The sequence below is a fragment of the Anguilla rostrata genome, chromosome 15 (genome assembly GCF_018555375.3).
Source record: "Anguilla rostrata isolate EN2019 chromosome 15, ASM1855537v3, whole genome shotgun sequence".
NCBI lineage: Eukaryota > Metazoa > Chordata > Actinopteri > Anguilliformes > Anguillidae > Anguilla > Anguilla rostrata.
The window spans coordinates 3626999-3649746 of NC_057947.1; the positions used below are offsets into that span (position 1 = coordinate 3626999).

A 22748-nucleotide genomic window follows, 5' to 3' on the forward strand; every position below is an offset into this window, starting at 1 on the left:
AAATGACATACTTTCAAAAACAAATTCAAGGCAAGGCTTGCTTCATGCGGGCTAGCAGGGGGGTTATTTATGCTTTACAATGAGAACAAGCCACAGTTCAGAAGCATCTCTCAGTGGCCTAGCGGTCAGCAGTAACAAGCCCGTGACACCGTGAGAACCTCCACAAAACATCCTCATAAATCATCCATGTTCCAGATCATACATGCCAAGTGCGTTCGAAAGAGACTTTGTGCTCATCGTCTTCCACAGAAAACATGCACCAAGCAGTCCGATATATCATGTCGCAGGCACGTGCATGAAGCATACTGTTACCTTTGAAAGTGCGACCATTGTCTGAAACGTAGCACCGGTGTGTTGGAAAAAAAAAAAAAAGACGGGGGAATAAGAAATATGAAATTCCAGCTGTATGTATTTCTCAACTGAAACCAACAGTTTCTTCAAACACAATTAATAACCAATATGCCATCTGCTACTTGTGTTACATAAATATTACTGTTGTACCGTTATAAGTATTAAGTATAACAGTATTACTGAACAGTATTACTGATGGCGTGTTTGCGCTATGCGATTTGTTCATCTGATTGGTTCTTTAAAAGCCTGGTTGGTTCTGATTGGTTCTTTCTCAGGACGGACCGGCCTACCTTCGCTTGCGTGGCGGTCTCTGAAGGCGCTCTTGGCGTTGGTGCTGAAGGCCTCGATGTCCTGCACGGAGGACGCCCGGCGCATGCCGCAGACCCCGTCGCGGGCCGGGCCCGGGGCCAGGCAGGAGGAGGACACCCGCTGCTCCGGGTGCGGCCGGCCCCAGCGGCGTTTGGGCGAGGAGTGGTCCAGGGGCCCCGGCGCGCTGACGGGGGGCGCCGGGGGGCGGCGGGAGCCGATGAGGGCCCGGGTGTCGTCGGCGGCCGAGGGGCTGCGGCTCTCCCCGGCGGGGGACCGGTGGCTCCGCCCGGCGAAGGAGTCCTCGCTCCGTTTGGGGGAGTCCACCGTGACGGCGTCCGGGTCGTCCTGGGGGAGGGACCGCTTGCTGGCCCCCAGGAGGCTCAAGAGGGGCAGGCGGAATCGGAAGAACCTCCCCTTCTCTGCGAGAGAACGAACGGAAGACCATTAACAATCCATCTGCCCATATGCTTTTAAAAATAGCGCGGGTTTGATTGACAGCTTTAGACTGCACCGAACGAATAAATCCCCTGTTCTTCCTCCAGGGCAATGCCTCCCTCAAGCAGACATGGAGACTCTCACAACACTGCACATTACTTTGGGGCTTTTCATGACCAAAACACAATCATGTTAAGTTCTTTAATCTTCCTAAAAGCATCAGGGCCCAAAATTCAATATATTTTCCAAGCATGAGCAAGAACATTATCTGAAAATTTCAACAGGATTCTTTTGGACATGAGATCGTAACATAATGTACAGCTCCTGGTTAAATGGGTGCTTAAATCCTTGCAGCTGAATTTGGCCTTTTCAATAGCAGTTTTCAACAGTCTCCTTGGCCAAAGCATAAAGGTAATAATCAGATTTGGAACAGGTGAAAGCTTCATATATACAGTATTTTGGTCTTAATTGAATGGGATTTTTTTGTTCTCCTAGAGATCCCCTAATACAGTACCTTGTAGTCATGTTAGTATCAATTATATTGTATGTCTGACAGTTATTTTGAAACAACTTTAATTTAGCAGGTTTGAACTGCAAGCATTGCCATGTTACTGAATATTTCCCCCCTTGGAAATCTATCGCATAATATTAAATAGTATTTATCCAAATCAAAATGTAATTTACAAGAAACATTAATATATAACATTTTTAAATAAAATAGATATGACAAAACACGTGTCATTATCGCTCACATGTCTTGTACTATATGCAGACAATGTCAAAGTAATTTAAGCTTGAATGACGTGCTATATTTACTCTCATGCAACATCCGTGATGTTTCTTTCATTCCTTTCGCTCAAACAGCAGACGAGAGAGGGTGCAGTCAGTGTATGTACTGACAATGCCACAGTGATTGAAGGCTCTCCTTATTGATCATTAATGCAGAAGAGAAGAGAAACTGAGACAGAACGTAGAAACACAAGGCTGTCATTCAGCGCAACCGCTGTATCTCCTCAGTTTCCTTCTCGATTACCTTGCGGCATTCACCAATGTCACAGTGCTCCATTGACACAGTACACCCATCTGATTAAAAAAAGGTGTGAAGTACAGCAATGAAGATGCCTGTTAATCGATTATTTTGACAGGTGATGAATTGCAAAGCAACAACAAATTAGTAGCAGGAATATCTGTACTTGTTCTTGCACACCTGAATCACCATTTTTCTTAAACGTGCACATTTTATCAGATAACTGACCGCCCGCCAGTATTCAACAAACAGCTTAATAAACCCTAATTATCTTAGCTCATTCGGAATCAAAGCTAACATTCATGGTCAGCATACCAGTGTAATTTGTGTCAACAGTGCTAACATGTACAACTCCTTTAACTCATTAATTCTGCTGGAGCAATGCTATCATTCCACTGCCACACAATTGCCATGGCTGGCTTGATTTGTGCTATGGGTGTCCATTAGTAGGCTGTTCATGGGCAGACAAATGGACCGGCTCTGAAATTGCTTACTGGTATGTAATCTGTAAATCGACACACAGCATGACAATTCCACATATCACACAGGAATAGGCCAAATCTATTTCTGCTTAGAACTCATGACACAGAATTTCATATTTCATACTATCATGTTTAGTCTTTTGTGCTCAATTATAGAAAGCACAAAGTGCATAATAACATAATTTTGTGATGTATATTTAATCATATTCTGACGTGGTTACTAAATTAAATAACTCCCCTCTACTGGCTCAACTGCATTGCTTTCCAGTTGAGACTGACTAAATAAATACCCATATTTTACGGCAAAAAATACATAAAAAACTGAAAGCTCAACTTCCGCTCGCGTGCAGGGTGTCACACGCACCAGCGGGCTAACAGCGTTGTTATCCCAATTACTCGTTCCTCTGTCTTGTACGAATTCAGCTGGAATGGGAGCATGAAATCCCGCTGCCAGTGTTATTGTACACACTCCGCGGCCAAGGGAAGTAGAGCAGGTCTTCGGAATGGCAAACCGGAGAGTTAATCTCTTTATACTTCAGTTCATGACTCCTCTATTTTACAACATGGGAAATAAGCAGTGTGTCTAATTTTATGTGCCATCAGGGGTCAGCCAGTCTCGGCACATTCATTTGCAATTTCCTACAGCGGCTATTAAGCCATTGATATAAATTATTGCGGAATTAGACGGAATAGTTCACAAGGGGACCGCGATTTGGAAAAACTCCCACGACTTTAATTTAGTTCCGGACATGAAATTAATAGACGTGACACTTCTTTTAAAAGCAAAAATAATGAATGTCGGGGCTCTTAATGCAAAATCCAATGTTTCTCCTGTCTGTTTTCTCTTAAATCGGCTTTGGCGCGATTCATTTCTCAAGACGTGTGTCTAATGGCGTGATTTTAATGGGATAAATGTTCCCGCTCTCATTCACAGTATGTGGTAATATCCTGAAACAATGGGGCATTCCTTAATTGGATAACAATTTATGGTTACCAGTGAGCATTATTCTTGGATCTTTGATAAATGCTTCGGGGTTGTTGTTTTTTCTTTTTTTTTTCTTTTGCAGGGTATCTAGCCTACACAATGCTCGTTAAGAATGCAGTAGCCTACATTAATACTCAGTTATGGGTGGCGCAGAACGTGGTGTATTATGAATGTGGTGGAGCAGGCAGACTGAAATCAGGGGGTTATACTCCATTACATGCACATTTTTGCTTGTTGCTATGATACCACCAGATATATTTGCATAGAATGATAATTAGATTTGAGTTGCCCGTTTCCCCTGAAGTATGAAAGCACGTTTTAGAACAGGCGGGCAAAAGGGCAGCAAATGTATTTCCTTGTACCCGTTTAATTTCCTGATATGAATCTACTAGTCAGCCATTTCCTTACTGCTTGACCACATGTTAATTCTTCCATTTCTAAATGTACCGTTCTTTATCCCTGTGAGTCATGACTTCTGTTATAGTGGGAAATAATCACTTCTGAGAAGCAGCATGGAGAACAGTAGAGAGGAGCGTGCACATGCGGGCACACACAAAGACATAGATGTACAGTATATGTGCGCATTTACTAATACTCACACGTGCACACTTCACTAAAACACAGCTGGACATGCATACATGAACAAGCATACATGCACACACACTCACACACATGCACACGCGCGCACACACACGCACACACACACACACTCACACACATGCACACTCACACACATGCACACACACACACACACACACACACACAGGCAGTGGTGGCACCCCGTTGCCCTGAGTGATGGAGATGCTCTTTCCCTGGGCGGCTCTGGGGCGCTCAGTAACTGAAGAAACTGGAGCCTCACGTCTTCAAACAGGAGGCCGAAAAGCCTTTTCTCTGACACTCACGCCTTCTGACACATAGCTAAGAGGAGTAGAGGAGTAAATAAGCACCACACTCAGCTGCTGATGTTCTCTACATTAGCCAAGAAAACCAAGGGACGCTTCTGGAAATGACAAAGCACGCTGAATGCTGCGTAGGGGGAAATCTCGAAATGCGGTATAATAATAGAAATCTTCACGGTCTGGAAACGCAGCGGTTGCGTCGCCCGCTTTGTAAAAGTCATCTCCGATCATTCTGCTCGGCTAAGTTCCTGTGGGTTCCTTCCTGCTTCCATGATACTGATGAGAAGAGAACGTGCTCTGCGCAGGTCAAACAACGCAAGTGAAAAATGATCACTGCTCCCTTTACAGTATGTGGTTTCTGCAACATACTGTACGATATCGAAGGGAAAATATGATAAATAGCAGAAATAGCAAGTGAACTCATTCTACACTATAGCCTTTTAAAATTTGCGTGAAAAATGACAACAATAAATATCAGTTTATTTGTTCTTTTCTCAGTGAATAGTGAATAAAACGTGAATAGAGATGCAGCCAATAAATCACACGTTCAGCTAGCGGCCTTATGAAGAGCTACCACTTAACAGATAAGCGTGACATAATATTTTATTCATGTGGCAGCTAATTATGAAATAACCATTTCGTTTGGCAGGATGTCTTCTATGAAGCCGTGCGGACGCCTATTTCAGGGGCGCGCAGAACTGCTGAGGGCTCCCCGGCCAATTAAGGAGATCTGGACGATGACCCCGCTCGGTAACCAGGGGGCCCGTTCACGTCCCTCTGCCTCGAAGGGGGGGGGGTTAGGGGTGCCGTATAACTGCTTAGCGCTGGACACCCAGATTAATCTGGAGACAGCGGCAGCACGAGGGGGTGCACTGACGGAGGGGGAGTACTGAGGGAAGAAGTATCACTTCCAGCTTTATGTTAAAATACAAGAAATAGAGAAGGCTGCAGCCAATATTTAAAACTAAAACGTGAGTTTTGTGAGGACACCTATATAGATAATGTAAACAAATGAAGATAAGTAATAATAATACTAATAATAATAATAATCATACTAATAATAAATATTTTTATTATTAATAATAATAATAATAATAATAATAATAATAATAAATATTTACACTTATTTAAAATATTTACAATAATAATAATAATAATAATAATGATAATAATAATAATTATTATTATTATTTGTTTTGCTGGGTTCAGTTCTGGGTACTTCATACTAGGATGAAGCAGGCCTAGAGGAGCTGATAGGATGACTTATTTAAAAGCAGACTCTCTACAGTGCTTCTCGCTGGCCCTTGGTGTTCTGAGGGAACAGGTGGTGGCAGGTGTGTGTGCCGTGCGCAAATGACGCTGGAGACTGCTGGGCCACACAGCTGCTGGAGCTCGCTGATGGAGAGCGACAGCAGGTTTGGAACCGCAGCTATCTATGTTAAAAAAGGAGCACAATTCAGCGTACTGGAGTGTAATTATCTAAACCTTAATTACAATTCAAGTGCGCTTAAGTATAAAATAACGTCCTCCAAGTATAATTCAGGATACTGTTATTCACATGGGTATGCAGGTGTTATGAGGATCAAGGTATAACATTTTTTACTGTATTAACAGAAAATGCATTTGTGGAAAAGAATGATTTGACATGCTTTTGGGGAGTCTTAACTGTTGTAAGAAATCAAATCCCGCCCCCTCAAAAGACAGAAAAGTACACTATATGACCAAAAGTATCTGGACGCCCCTAGGTCTGGGGCTGTTTGTCATGGTTTCGTTTGGCTCCTCAGTTCCAGAGGTGGCAAATCTCAATGCAAAGACATTCTAGATGACTCTGTGCTTCCAACTTTGTGGCAACAGTTTGGGGAAGGCCCTTTCCTGTTTCAGCATGACAATGCCCCCGGCCACACAACAAGGTCGATAAAGAAATGGTTTTGTCAAGTTTGGTGTGGAAGAACTTGACTGGCCTGTACAGAGCCCTGACCTCAAGCCCATCCAACACCATTGGGATCAATTGGAAAGCCAACTGTGAGCCAGGCCTAATCGCTCAATCAGTGCCCAATCTCAGTAATGCTCTTCTGGCTAAATGGAAGCAAATCCCTGCAGCAATGCTCCAACATCTAGTATAAAGCCTTCCCAGAAGAGTGAAAGTTGTCATAGCTGGAAAGGGTGGACCAACACCATATTAACGCCCATAATTTTGGATGAGATGTTGGATGTTAGGTGTCCACACATACTTTTGGCCATGTAGTGTAGGTCTGATACCGTGTCCTGGTCAGGGCCATGCCTGGGTGAGGCTGATGTTAAAGTGGAGCATCACAGGTCTTCCATTACATTACATTACATAGCCCCTGGCTCAGCATGACTGTATAGATATAGGACATCCTACATCACTGCTGCTCAGAGTCTGATGGCAAGGGTTCCAATTTGGCACTGTGAGTCTGGATCGGGGAGGTGTTTGAAAGAAGAGCATACCCTCCCTCTTCTCATTGGCCCAAGCCGGATTCGAGGCGGCCAATGAGAGACGAGCTGCACAGGAAGTCCACACGGCTCAACCTGTTAGGAGCACATAATGAACTGCACACCACACAGCAGAGAGAATGGCGCTGGGCCGGGTACTCACTGTGGTTGGATTTGGCGGAAGACGTGTGGCTAAGCTTCTCTAAGGATTCGCTGCTGGACTCATCCAGGACGTAGTCGAAGTTTAGGATGAACATCATCACCACCCCTTCCTCGTTCTTCACTGGGATTATGTGAGTGTTGCACAGGAAGTCGGACCCTCCGGGAGAAACAAACAAACAAACAACGTTTTCAACCTCAGCTTGAAAAATGTCATACATTTTCAAATGTAGCTATTACTTGACTCTTCATTCTGCCATGGTTAGCGAAGAGACCTTGAGTGCTCAAAGTCATCTACATCCATCCATCTACACCCGTTTATTCCTGGTCAGGGTCATGGGGGGCAAGGGCAAAGTCATCTCCAGTACCTTCCAAATATGTAGTGAAATTGTAAAGGGCTTTTTGAAGTTTGCATAGTGCAGAACAATATGAGTGCGAGGCTCATAGGCTTAAAATAAAATAGCCACATTTCTGTGAGAAATGCATCTTAAAAGCACACATTTGTTTTTACTAAATCACAGACATGTAATATGGACGATAATAATCTATTCATTGATTACAAAAGATTATTGTGCTCAGTCGACAGTTACAGAGTTACAGCATGCGTACGGTATAGAGAATAATGCAGTAGATGAAAAGGTCAGCGTGACAGACAGACGTATGATGTGTCTCTGTAGCGGAGGGCCACGCGGGTTGTCAGGTGGCCTGATCGCTGGCGAAAGAAGTGGAGCGAAGGCCCGGGGGTCAGATTAGGCCGGGCCGCCCTGATCCCATCACCAGCAATCAGCGCGCTCCCCGGACGTCACGAGAGCCCTGAGGGGGGCGGGACGCGCCAACGAGGGCCGCGTCAGACGTGCGGGGAGCCGGGACGCCCCGGCGCAGGCCCCGGTGCCATTTTGCGGGATTTCCGGTGCTTTCCGGCGCCCGTTCGCTCGGTCTCTCCGGTTCCCCTGGTGCGGCCGGGAGACCATTCCATAGGACCATGGAATTTATTAGCGCTAGGAACGCGTGCAGTTCATTATTCATTTCCTTTAATCAAAAAACGGGAGCGGTAGAAAATTGGTCAAGACTTCAATCCCCGCATAATTCATGAAGGCTAAGCATTAGCGGAATACAGAGTGCGCTGCGCATTAATATGATAGCAGGTCACATTAAGGTTTCACAGAGCCGGCATCTTCACTCCGCATTCTATTAGCGAGTGAACCAATCAGCAACGAGAGGAAAAGGTTCATAATCACTGCAGTAGAAAGTTACGGTGGACAAACTTATTTTGCAGTGTCTTCATGCTATGCAGCTTACGAAGGATACGCACTGCAGGTGTACTCCTACATAGCACTTCACGCCCATGTAATCTCTGAAAATCAAGAAAAAAATGTTTTCAAAAAAATAATTACCGCTGTGAATATGGCAAAGCTGCTCACAAGGGACGTACCAGAACCAGGGAACAACCAGAAATGACATTAGGCCCAAATGTCAGCAGAATCACAGCAAACACGAGCATAAAAAAGTCAGGTACACGGTAGTTTCTCCACCGGGTGCTCTTTCCGCGCTTTCATTAGTGATGGAAATACCACAGCTTTGACGGTACTTTAGCGATGAACTCAAAGACCCGCCGTCGAAACAGCTCTATTTATACCACAGACACAGTCCGAAGCTCTCCCCCCGATGCTCTCCCCCCGATGAGCCCGGCGCAAAAACCACACACGCTCCGCATCCATCAAAAAACAGCGACGGTAATAATGATGCGGGAAAATCTATTTTCCGCGCGCGGGGGGGCTCAGCGAATCTATTCGCAGCCGCTGTAATGTGCTGGGTTAAGCACCTCCGCGGCCTCAGCGTTCCGTCAGCGTCACTTACGCCGAGCTGCGCCGCGTGCGGAGGGTCGCCCGAACCTGAAGTGCGGCGGAAAGCATTCTTCCTCAGGTTACCCAGTGCACTGCAGTGTCAGAGCGGCGATCGAGAAAATTAGACAAGGAACCGTTTTTGGCGCGTTCTGTGCATGTCCTCCTACCACGTATAGTCTAGACCCCAGCTATGCTTCAGTATCTGGCAAGGGAAGCTACAGTTTGTGAGATTTGTTTTCTTCAATCTGAACACTTGGCTGGTAAACCATTGAATTTAGATCTTATGCATTTTCGCTCTTATTCGCAGTGAATTATGCAGCCTGTTTTAATTTTACATACAACCCATTTGTACAGCTGGGTGTTCACTAAAGCAATTCAGCTCAAGTACCTTTCTCGAGAGTACAATAGTAATGCCCTACCTGGGAATTGACCATAAAACCAGGAAGTTCCCAGCCCAGTTGTCTAAACATTATGATATACAACTACCTCCTGTCTCTTACTTCACCCCTCCCACTGACGAGACTTCTCTGACTACTTCCTGTTGCGTCCAACTAAGATTACTCCTCTCCCCTGCACTTGACAATTCTAGTGTACAGTAAGTAGACGACTGTAAACACAGATAAACATGGATATTTCAGATTTTTTTTCCCAACCAGCTATACTTTTTCAAAAGTTCACTGCAGTGTTCATTATATCCCTTCTTTGGAGGCAGTGTTGCTCGCATCCAGGCCACGGAATGCACAGTAGACATGGTCGCCCATAAATTTTTCACAGCAAGGCATTCTGACCCGCAGAATATTGCTTTCGGTGAGTGCACCGGAGCTCAAGGTCTGGGTCTTAGTGACTGCATGCTTCACCAACACTTGAATTTCATGCTTCCGTGATACCAGCACAGAGAAGTAAAAAGCTTTTAAGTCCACACATCACCTGCAAAACAGAACGCATTTCCTCTTAAGCTCTCTATAAACCATTTCATGCCCATAGCACTCCACAGCGATTGGACATGAGTGCCTGGCAAGTGTGATATTTAAAAGTGGACGAACAAGAAAAACGTTTTTAGCCATTTTAGCATTCAGCAATAAGCACTTTAGCCATATGATTATCCAATTAACGCCTTTTAAAACATCTTACTCCATGTCCACCTCTCCATTTCGAAGGTCTAGGTGGAACTATAGGCCTGTGTCATTACAGCAGTGTTGAGGAGGGTGTACACTAACATGTAAATGGTAAATAGACTGCATTTATATAGCGCTTTTATCCAAAGTGCTTTACAATTGATGCCTCTCATTCACCCATTCACACACACATACTCACACACCAACGGTGAAAGGCTGCCATGCAAGGTACCAATCAGCTCGTTGGGAGCAATTAGGGGTTAGGTGTCTTGCTCAGGGACACTTTGACACGCCCAGGGTGGGGGATCGAATCGGCAACCCTCCGACTGCCAGACAACCGCTCTTACCTCCTGAGCTATGTTGCCCCCACACGTGTGTCCTCTGAATTATGTACAGCCCGTGGAAAACATATTTTCACTCGACATTTCAGCGCCTGTGTCTGGCTCATGCACACCTGGCTCAAATGCTTCCTCTTTGGGTGCTCTGTGAACCATAGGGGTGCATCACAGACAGTCCACGAGCCCCAGTGAACTTCTATTCACCATGACCTCCATGTTCTTCATGTTACGTGTTCAGCACAGCATGGACCTGGATACGAGGTTTATCCGTGCAGAGATCTTTGATAGAAGGGTGTCCATGGCTTGCCCTAGTGTCAGTGTGCTGTGTATATTAAATGTATTTAGCAGCTACTAAACACAACAAGCCAGGTAGGTTTTGGGTTTTGGAAATTCTTCAAACAAGTCGCCAACGATTCCAACCAATATTTATTAACCAAACGCTATAATACAACAGTATATATAATGCCTTCAGGTTTAGAATATGCACTCTGTAATTGATGAGTCAACTATTGTGTTCCCTCACCCAATATAGGGCTTCACAGACAAAGAATGCTTCACAGATCTTGCCAAGTACGAGGGGTAAAAAAAAAAAAACTACACGTCAGCTTTTATGAAGGCTTTTGTTTCCCATTGAGCGCTGTCCTCTCCTGGTAAATGAAAAGGCCTCTTTAATGCAAAAGCCTTCCGCTGAAAAATGCTAACTGATGTCTGTCATCCAGAACGCAGCAGCGCGTCTGGTCTTCAACCTCCCCAGACATTCCCACGTTACCCCCCTGCTCACCACCCTCCACTGGCTCCCCGTGATGGCTCGCATCAAATTTAAAACATTAGTGCTTGCCTTCAAAGCAGCCAGGGGGTCAGCCCCTCCCTATCTACGTCAACTCATCAGACCCTACACCCCAGCTAGACCTCTCCGTTCTGCTGCCACATGTCGCCTGGTCCCTGCCCCGGCTCGCACCAGCACCCGGTCACGCCTCCTGTCTGTTCTAGCCCCACGGTGGTGGAATGACCTTCCTGTGCAAGTCAGAACAGCAGAGACCCTGGCCGTCTTCAAACGTAGACTGAAGACTCACCTCTTCAAGCTACATCTTACCTCATCACCCCCCACTACCCTCTAACAAAAAAAAAAAAAAAAAAAAAAAAATAGGGTGTACAATTCACACTTATACCTAAGCAAAGTTATACCTATTGTAGCTCTCTTGCAGGAATGTTGTAAAGCGCTTGTCTCTGAGTTTTGTAATGCACTTGTTGTAAGTCGCTCTGGATAAGAGCGTCTGCTAAGAACCTATAATGTAATGTAATGTAATGTAATGTCTGGCTCTCCCGGCAACCAGCCACGTCACGAAGGCACGTTTGCACTCCAGAATCCAATTCACACTTCCCAGCTTCTCCAGCAGCATTAATTAGCCAAATGCTCCCTGTCTATCTGCAAAGTACTCGTGCCTGTTGTTCTAAATTTATGTGTTGGGATTTCACAGGGCTGACTGCCACTGTCTGAACTTGTACAAATGTGAGATACAGAGAAATCATTTCCCTTAGTGGACGTGGCCCAGGAAGAGCTGCCGCCATGTTCCTTCGGACAAAAAACTGAAGAAATACTCTCTTCTCTCTAACTTATTTCCTTCAAAATGTTCCTGCCATTTCCCTAGGCCATATTATCTGGATCAGACACATTCCACATTTTATCATCTGCAGGTATCGCCCCCCTCTCCCAGAAGTAAGATTAAGGGGTTAACATCAATTATTCTCTTATTTTATACAGTGGCTGCAATGTAAACAGCCACGGTAAGGGGTAAGGGAAAATAAGGGAATAATTTATGTTAACCCCTTATTCTGACTGTCTTGCTACGAGCTGGGGGAGGGGGTTGAAACATATGGATGATAAAATGTGACGTGATCTTTTCACTTCTACAATATGAGAACATGCACCTGGTTTCCCTACAGTGCATTACAGTATGTACAGACGTCGAGCGCAAGCTGAATACGCCGGGCCAAAGAAGTAGACAGAATAAAATAAGACTAGCCTCAGTCCAGGATGCTCTCAGTTAAATCTTAACCGAGGATTTTAAGTGCCCTGGCATTTTAGAATCTACACAGAAGGGATAATGCATTGACATTAAATAATCATGGCTTTTAGTTTTCTGAGTCCCGGCTTCATTGAAATTGCCTACAGGAACAGCCCCTTTGAGTCTCTCAAGACATCTTTTCTGGTAATTAATTTTTCAAGTTAAACTATGCGCTCGCGTCTTAGCAGGCTCCCCGCTACCATATGCTTTCTGTCAGGCCCCTTTCTGTTCAAATGAAACCGTTAATGGAAAAGCCGCATAAAGGAACATCATTTAAAAACCTACAATGACCCTGCATCGCTTACACACCTCGTTGTTGTTATTACAGAGATTAAATGAGCTAATTAAAATTGTGGATTAAAATAAAAATACTCTAAACACAAATACACCAGCTTATTATTAGCACTGCTTTTCAATAAATGGTCACAGTTCAGAACAACTGGACCTGCAACATTGCCAAGCCCGTATCCCTAACTTCACAAAAATGTACCATTACTTTTCTTCAGTGATATTTGGTGTCAGTTGTCAATCTAGCAATATATTGAACTCTGTATTGACAATGAGCAGCACAGTTTAAATGTCTGATTACAGTTATTGGCTATTTTAAATACAAATAATTATGTAACAACTTATCATGGGTTGGGTTTCTAAATTCTCTGAATGCTGGCAATAATTTAAAAAAAGTAATACCAACAAAAGGCACTCTTTGTCCAGAGACTAATGTATTCCAAATGGGTCAAAGTTATATTGATCAGCTCAGAGTAATTTGACAACACACACTAGGAAAAGCCTAAATGTTTCCGATGGTCAACAACCTACCACACAGTATTCAGTGTGACCATTTTTTTTTTTTTTGGTTGACCTTTATTTAACCCGGCAGGTCAACTGATGACCTGGGGAATCAATGTGGACACAGTGTAAAATGCAAAGGATTGTCTCGCCAATCAAATGTCAGGGTGATAGGCTGGCCAGATGTAGACAGCCAGGTTGTAAACATGAATTTTGCCAGGACACCAAGATCTCCCCAGTTTTCCCCTATGTTCAGGGAAGCGTCACTTTAAGACCACAATGCTACAAGCATTTCAGAGACATACTGAAAAAAGAATCATCGATTTTTCTCACTGTGGCCCAAAAGAGTTCGTGCTTTTCTGTATTTGCAGATATCCTAACTGGGAATTCAACTAACACGGAAGTAAACCAATTCTGTTATATCAGTTTAAAGAATAAAATTTTTTTTAAATGCTAATCTTTATTTCCAAGTTCACCACCCAGTTCATTTAAGAACGAATGCTGGAAATGAGACATCGCAAGCCACTTTTCAACATAAACAGGTGGTCCTGAAGCGGTTTCATTCACACACCTTGATTGCCATTAGCGCTTATTGTTAGCGGCAGGTACCTACAGGACTGACTGACCTGCGGACCGCTCTGCTCACAGCATGGCTTGTGTGTGCTCACTTACTGTAACTGAAAAAGGGATCAAAACTAAAAAAAGAACGCTAAAAATAGGAGAAAAATGCATGAGCTGAAAAATGACTCACCTCACTAAAATAGATTGTAAATAATGGTATGGCACGATTTTCTGGTATTTATGGCATGATTTTCTGGAATTTATATAATACTCACTATATATACATATACAGTATATATATATGTGTGTGTAGTAATCAGCTAGAACTGTAGTTAAATACAATATGAAGACAGTGTTTCATTGAGAATGACGGTTTTAATGGGATCGAATCTAGTTGCATTCCTTATTATGCTCATATAACACAAATTTACTGACAATAAATGTCAAATAAAATGTCTACTATTCTTTAAAAAAAGAAGAAAAAGAACGAAGCCGTAAAGATAATGGCACTGCGGAACGAGCTTGTATTTCCCATCTATCGCTATAGTTCTACCGAAAACTGTCCGATATCCCATCAGCACTGGCGCATGTATTATTTATAGCATTTGAAACAAAATGAATAATAGATCATTAAGCTATTTCTAGGGTGGCTCCAGTAACACCAACTCCGAAGGGTTCTACCGTAAATCGCTGATTCGGCAGTTGCTGTTCTGGCAAACAACTTGTGAAAACAACACGTCGCTGGTCCAAGCTGCCAGAAACTAACCCGGCCCCCAGCGCTTTCGACATCGCCGACAAAACGCTGACCGGAGAATAACAAATATTCTCGTTTTGCAAAGTCGCAGCATTTCAAACGTTTCGCCGTGACGGAAGCCAGGCGATGATGCAGAGAGACATCCTTTCACACCTCCGGATGGACTGACCTTTTGCCCGTCCTCTGTTCTGTCACATAGTCCATTCTCTTTGAAGACAACGTTGTCAGGAGAAGCCTACAGTACATCCATCCATGCTGGTGGATATTTACAGAAGCAGATTCAGGTTAATGTTTTGCTCAAAGGCAAAACGGCAATCTCCCAAACCACTATGCCACAATGCTACTTCAGAGGATGTATGAAGTCTGTAAATGTGTACGTGTTGTTAGCATTATGTACTTTCAATTATGTACCCGCTCAACCAAGGTTAGGCTATGCAGCAACCACACCTCACATCCATTTGACCTCAACCTTCTCAGAGAGCAGTGTGTAACCCAAGCAGGACATCGAAGGGGAAGCAAAGCTGAAGACCGAATGGTTGAATCGATAAGGCCTGCATTCTCCTGTGGCCTGTACTTCGGCTTTCTCAAACACTAAGGATGGGCAGGGAATTGTGGGAAGCTCATTTGCCCTTCTACCGTGAGTGTGCATTTGTGTGTGTGTGTGTGTGTGTGTGTGTGTGGGCGTGTGTGTGCGCGTGAGTGTGTGTGTGTGTGTGTGTGTGTGTGTGTGCATGTGTGTGTGCGTTTGTGTGTCTGTGTGTGTGTGTATGTGTTTGTGTGTATATCTGTGTGTGTGGGTGGGTGGGTGTGAGTGTGTGAGCGTGTGTGTGTGTGTGTATGAGTGTGTGTGTGCATGTGAGTGTGTGTGTTTGTGCATGTGTGTGAGTGCGTTAGTGTGTGTGTGTGCGTGCGTACGTGTGTGTGTGTGTGTGTAGGTATGTGTTTGTGTAAGTACGTGAGCGTGTGTGAGCGTGTGGGTGTGTATGTGTGTGCATGTGCGCATGTGTAGATATTTGTGTGTGTGTGTTGGGGGATGGGTAAAAACAGCATATATACTTTGTAAGGGTTGCACTATATATTTGAAAATTGAGATATTGAAACATGCAGAAATATAAAATGACACAATTTTATACAATATATACAAGTTCTCATTAGCTGCATTTATATATATTATATCATTATATTTTTGTGGTCTGTGTTCATGAGAAATCATGGCACCATTATTCCAGACAAAGGTGGATTTTGTTTCTCGCTGAACTGGATACATTTTCTGTACGCAAGCTTTTTACTGGTATAATTCTTGCGAAACAGTACTCTGTATGAAACAAATTACATTTTTGAGTATCTGTGACTATGTGATTCACAAGTCAGCTTGATGCTTTTTTAAACTCAGAGAGAGAAGTGCACCAGAATAACTAGGGTTTATTTTTTTCTTAGTTGCTACGTGCCATTGCTCCACCTTCACTTTATAATAAGGTCATTTCCATGTATGCAAAAGATTTGCATGTATAAAGACTGCACTGTTTGCCATGTCCTATGAACTGCAGCCCGGATTGTGGTTTAATTCTGGTTTATTTAAAATCGGATTTGTGTGGTGCTGATTTGCATTAATCTGGATATGAATTTTATTAAAACATCTAATATGTAATATGATTACCACTGTAATATCGTAATTTTGTGGGTATTTGTGACATTTCAGTCACAAATAAGCAAACAAACCCTTTCCATTTACGAGCCTGCGTTCTCATTCTCTTACTGTAGTACATACAGGGGAAGATGAGGAGGGAGATGAGCAGTGTAACACGTAACATCTGCACCACCCAATACAGCGCAACCTCAAGCATCTGTCTACATCAGAGCCCGAGAAGGGTCACATGACTCGCCCAAGTCGCCGAGATAAAGGCTCGCTATTGTGCGCACATAAATAGATACGCTGTTGAGATCAGTTCCAGTTTCAGCATAATGGAAATTTCATTAGGTTCGATTTCCACCATAAATTATTAAAACAACGCGGCTCATCGGCCAATTCTCAATATTTTTTTGGACCGCAAACATAGCTTCACTTCGTGTGCGGAGGCAGTATAAAAGAAAAAAAACTTAAACCCATCACTTTTTAATTTTCTTTTAAAATACACAAATCATTCATTTCCACGTAATTCAAGGCATATACTAGATTGTGCTACTGAGCTGTCTCAACAGCATTAAGCTGATAACATTTTACTCCGCAGCTTCTACACCTCTATCCTGATAAAAATCTAGAGAGGAAAGTCAGTTTATGATGTTCAGAGCTGGACATCCAGGCTCTTTGAACTGTTCATTGGATACCCTAGAAATGGATGTGATTGTTACAGCATCCGAGTGGCAGAGAATCCAGCAGACATTGTGCTATGGATGGCTTTCACGTTTCTGTTTGAGCTTCTCATAAGATGTCCATACTGTATTTGCAATATGAATATTATGATAGTCGGCATGAGAAAACGTACTCTGCTGCCAATTAGCGTACAACAAATCCAAACAAACTGTACCCCACCCACTTTTGTGATGAAATTTTATTTGCATAGCACTGATGATTAGCAGTGATGCTGCCACAAAAGCACTTCATAGGAACATAGGAAACCAGCAAAAGGGGCACATGAGGAAAGTGTGAACCGTCCTTTCCAAAGACATGCTCATTCTGGCTGGCAGTGACAGCTCTATTCCTCGACGACAGAAACCCAGCGCTGTCTTCTCTTGGAACACTTCTATCTCAAACGCTAGAGCGACAGTACAAAGTTGTCAGCCACGCAGTGAGAGAGAAAGAGGAACTCTGTTGAAGAGAACTCCTCAGTCGAAATATCAATGAGGTCCATTGGCTGGCCATTCGGCCAATCTCGTCTGTAGCTCACTGCTTTTCTGTCGTAATTTTTCCTGCAACCATTATTTGTGCAACAAACGAAAATTAATCTCTCATAAAATCACAGTCAAGTTTTCAATTAGGGTTACTGAATCAGTGCTTGCCAAACTAAAAAAAGCAGCCTTTTATGTGTGCATTCATAAAGATAATTGAAACCAAGAATTCTGAGTTAAGAAAACAATCGTGCTCAGACCAGGGAGACAGTCTCAAGTGTAAACTAATCCAGTAGAAGAGAGGAAGTTTGGGGCAACACTCGCTCTCATGAGGGTTGATACGATGGACAAAAGGTCGCATTTTGCAAATAAACGTGTCCACTTATCGTACATGTGAACTTCACTCATATCATCGTACCTGTGAACTGCACTTGATCTGCATCAATACTTTTGTGTATCCATCTATAATATGGTGTGGGTACCATTTGGTGCTATTGTGCAATAAGCAGTACGAATGGAGATCTGTACTAAGTCAATCCACCGCTGAATGTGGGTTAGGCCCAGTTTATACTTGTCTCTTCATTCAACGTGTAACTGATTTCTTGACAAATTCGATACCCCAGTTGGTAACCGCAAATCTAACCGTACGTAACCCGATTTGAGTCGCATCTGGAGTTGGTCTAGGTCAGATTCAGACAGCATCGAATCTAAACGAAGACACTCCAGCGCCCGTCTTCTCCCTTCACCAACATCCCACTGACGCACAGCATCCCATAATAAGCGCGTGGGATGCACCTCAGCTGGCTGTCAGGTCGGATGGAACGGCGAGCGCAACAGCGAGGAAAAATGCAAGCTCATCTCGTACCATCTCATGACTCGCGCTTATTATGGGATGGCATGTGTCAGTCTGCACATACAGCTTCGGATATTCAACGCATTACAAATCCACTGTAAGCACCGCGCTGCATGTACTGGATATAAAGAAATCTGATTTGCCAACTATTCAATATGAAAGCAAACAGGGTCTAAAGTGCTTTCACATTCATTTGATCTGAATGCCCATCACGTCCATGCAATGTAATGCAGTATATAAATATACGTCCAAGTGTCCATGGAAACCCTGGTGTGATTGAAAGTTTTGTGCATTTTGTAAAGGATCGAACAGTGCATTGTGCCATATCTATCAAAGAGCACTGAAGTATTGTCCATGGCAGATGCACTGACAGAAAGGACAGCTTGTTCTTTCTGTAACATACGAGCCACCGTGTCTCACAGTCTGTGTTGAAGTCTCACAGCCGATAATTTGAATAAGCAAAATATGTCCAGGCTTGCGTTCAATTCTGATACTTAACAACAGATGATTTTCATCTGCAATATCATCATGCATTTGACAAGGTTGGTGTGAAATGTGTCGGAAATCTGCGGTCTATTTCTTCGACACTTACGGAGATGTGGACAGTCAGGAGAAACTAAATAAACTTTTCTTATTTACAGCGCTTGACTTGACATCGCTGAGAGTGGAAATATATTCATTATTATTACTATCGTTTTCTCAGCGATCCTCATTCAGTGCAAATGACACATAACGGGTGTATTCTCATGTGATTCCCATTTCCATTTCTGCACCTCAGAGATACATTAAGCTGTGCTAAAACCTCTGTCCTTTATGAATACAGTCCAGCATTTCAACAAGTGCGTCACAGGCCATCTAAAGAAGTGGTTATTTTGGCATGCAGGCAAATGTATGATTTCCCCTCTTGGGGGAATGTCTTGACCCTGCTGTGACCGTGAAGCCTTTTACGAGCCATACGTGCTGCAGATCGACTTTCCGTACTTGTTCTGTGAATGCTTTGATGAGGTAACTTCTGATGTGATTTGACTTCTGTTGTCTTTTCTGGCCTTCTTTAAAGAGGCACTGGTCCATAAAATAATTCCGCGAGTGATGGGTTTTTGTCGAAATCTTTTGCTTCTAGCCCTCTTTGTAATTGCCAGAAGAAAGAGATGAACGTGTCTTTATGGAACGATGAAATCCAGGAAGGGCTGGGCTTCAGTGCATCGGTGCGCCTCTAAGAGAAAAAACTTTGATGTCATTCATAGGCCAGACTGTGGGTTTTAAAATAATGAAAATATAATGCGCAAAAAAAAAACAAGTTCAGGACATACTCGGAGTTCTCCATTTAAAAAACATCTCAGTTAGATTGCACTGAAACTTTAGTTGCAGATGCACTTTAATTAGAGGGTATGATTTATGAAACAGAAGGTATTCATTATTTATTTGAGAGTACAGTCTATTCACTGGAGGGTAAGCACCCCGTAGGTGGGCCTTATTTATTTTATGCTATGGATCAGCAAAAACAAGATCGACTCAAGTTTTGATTCGGTAGAGTGGGCTCTGTACAAATAAATAACATAAAGAATAAAATAACTTAAAAAAACCCCCCAAAATCTGAATTTTCAAAGCTGTCTCAAAAACAATAAATAAAATAAAAAAACCCAAAATCTAAATTTTCAAAGCTGTCTCCTAGATACAGCCTGGTAGGTGTGAAATGTTTGGCAGGAGAGTTGTTGTACAGAATAGTGACGAAGAGTTAACCTAACCCTGTGCCTGACCCTAGGCGCTGTGCGCAGGCCACGCGGCCGCCCCTGTCCTCATTAAAGCCTCTGTACGCCAGCTGCCACAGGCTCCACTCATTTTTAATCAGTGCAGCCCAAAGCCATTATATCTGGCCGCTAACTCAATCAGCTAATTACAAACTTTTGGCAAGACTCATTTTTGCCCAACCTTTGATTTGTCTTTTCCAGCTGCGTTTCAATATTTGTTTCGGGTTATGATTAGCCTGACACTCTCGATTAGTGCCGTCGAAACGGCTAAATTGTTTAGCTGATTGCGCTGGACCCTGTGACAATGAGCACTTTCCTGAAGGAACATCATTCAGGTTATTTTTGAGGGCAGTATATCACTTTTAAAGAGGCCACGTATAAACTGTGCACAGGGTAGTCATCAGCTGAGAGTAAAACTCTATTACCTCCCAGGAAATTAGGATATGCAGGCTTATACTTGACATCATCATTAATGGCCGAAACGCTATTTAATTAATACTAGTACAATGAGTACAATGTATTTCATCAAATATATGAAATTATGTGTGCTTTGTTACATTATAACATCACTTTGGTAAACAGTACGTGCCTCACACAGAACTGTAAATGCATTTGCTGAGCGTTAATTCTAATTGAGATTAGGGCCTATCGGATCCACTTTAAATGGGGGATCTGTTAGGACAAGAATAGAACTTTAATAGTAACATGTCACTGTCTTTCACTGTCTGTAACACAAAGCCACTACAGACAGCTACCGGAACTTGCTTCAGATCACACTGTAAACGTATATAAATATTAAACATAAATATTGATTTTGAACATTCCGGACAAACACTATGCTTACGGTTAACCAAGCCTAAATTATTTCACCCAGTATGGATTAGTAGACCTGTTCCATCAATGCAAATGATGTTGAGCATGCTGCTAGACATATTGTGTCTCACCCAGCAGCCCCCAGTCCACCAGCCAGGCGTCTGAAGACCACACTCCATGTTCAGCAGGCACAGACGGACTGAGAGTGCTCGCTAGAGCAGAAGCGATGCTCTTGCTAAGTGAGAGTCGCATCACAGGAAATCGGCAGATTTTAAACGTTGTTTGATATAGTCTCTGAACTGCAAAACAGTGCAGCGTGTGCGGTGCCATACAGTACGCCAATACAGTAAATCTCGGTCATAAATACTAAACACCATAATGGCTGGAACAATATGTGGCCCAAAGGTGTGTCCATACCATATCACATAAGTTAACAGGACATAAGGACTGGTTTGCACTTACACCTATAAAAAGAAATATATCGGCAGCAGCAATACATTTTAAGACATATATTTAACGCACCCCTATGCATCATCAAGCTATGCCTAACAGAGACATGTAGGTCTTGTAATGTTTATTGGAGAAATGCAGTGATCGCACTGGGACCTGTGAGATCACTACACCGGTTATCCTTCATCCCTGCACATAATAATAGTCATATATCATGGCTCCTCAACTCCAGGTCATGAGGGCCACAATGCCTGCAGATATTTGTTGCAGCCACATACTACACCACCTGATTTTTACTGATGAGCTTACTACCGGAACCAAGGAGGTTAAATAATTGGTGAAATCTGGTGCCCGCAGGACCTGGGGTTGAGTATCCCTGATATTGATACAGAATTACCAGCCTGCACGCATATTGACAACAGCAGTCTGGTGCATGGCCTGTGGCCATTTTGGTGAGAAGCCCTGCCTATGAAAGAATTTACACAATACAAAAGTAATACCTGCATTTCAGTGACTCTCATAAGCTCTGATTAACTATGCACCTTCTCAGGGTACCAAAGAATCTGAATGCCGCAGCCAATAAAGTCATTTTACACCTATGAAAAATAATAACTATTATAAAGTCGCTGATGAAACCTCACCTTGAAGAAGAAGAGGTATGTCATCATGGATGAGACAATTGGAGAATGCAGCCCTTTCTTTGCCGCTGGGATTCAGTTGCTATAGCAACATTTTACAGCACGGCAGATAATTGGGCAATTCTTTTTGTGGTTTTAAGCAAATGCACTTCAAAGGAACAAGTTAGATGGAGAGAAGAAGAAAAAACTAAATGAAATGGTTTCACTTTTGTATTAATGTGCTTGGGCAAACAAGAAAACAGAATCAGCTTTCCTTTTATAATCCATTAGTTGAACAGAAATGCTCCTCCACTGACAAAACAATTGGATCATAGCAAGTAATATATTTTAAGGAAACTCGATTGGTTCACATGAAAATAACTGCCAAAGGACAGTGAACTCCTTTTTTATGGCTGCCATGGCAGCGTTGTTGCCTCATGAAGTGCACAGCAGACATTAAAAACGGGAATGCCTTGCACTGCATTACTTTCACACCAGCCGCTCTGAACTGCCCTGTCCATCAAAGGTAACCATGCCACCAAAGGTAATGTCTGCAACCCCGCTGCTTTTAACGTAATCCCGAAATAGAGCTACGTCTAGCGCGGCGCGGTAAACCCAGGCACGGTTTTCATTCAGAAAACATGGGCCTTCTAATGTTTCATTGCACTGAATGGTTGTGAGTATATGCTAGCTCTGTTGCACCATCATCAGCAGAGATGGGAGAGATGGGAAAGAGCAAGGCTACAGACCCAGGGCACTAAGTGAGCATTGCATCCCATCTACATGCACTCTATACTACCCTGGCCCTGGAGGCAGTTATATGTATTTTTATTCAGCATGACACCTGAGTATGCTATTCAAGCCCTGTGTCTT

General features: G+C 43.2%; 1 protein-coding gene across 1 annotated transcript in view; it reads right to left on the reverse strand.

The window, feature by feature from the left end:
* The window catches only part of LOC135240502 (potassium voltage-gated channel subfamily H member 7-like), a 59076-nt gene that overhangs the window by 28254 nt on the left and 8074 nt on the right, over positions 1–22748 (reverse strand). The window contains exons 3-4 of the mRNA XM_064310037.1: positions 7106–7261; positions 642–1079 (exon numbers count right to left, since the gene is read on the reverse strand). Coding sequence (XP_064166107.1) covers positions 642–1079; positions 7106–7261 — 594 coding nt within the window. The remainder of the gene's footprint in view (positions 1–641; positions 1080–7105; positions 7262–22748) is intronic.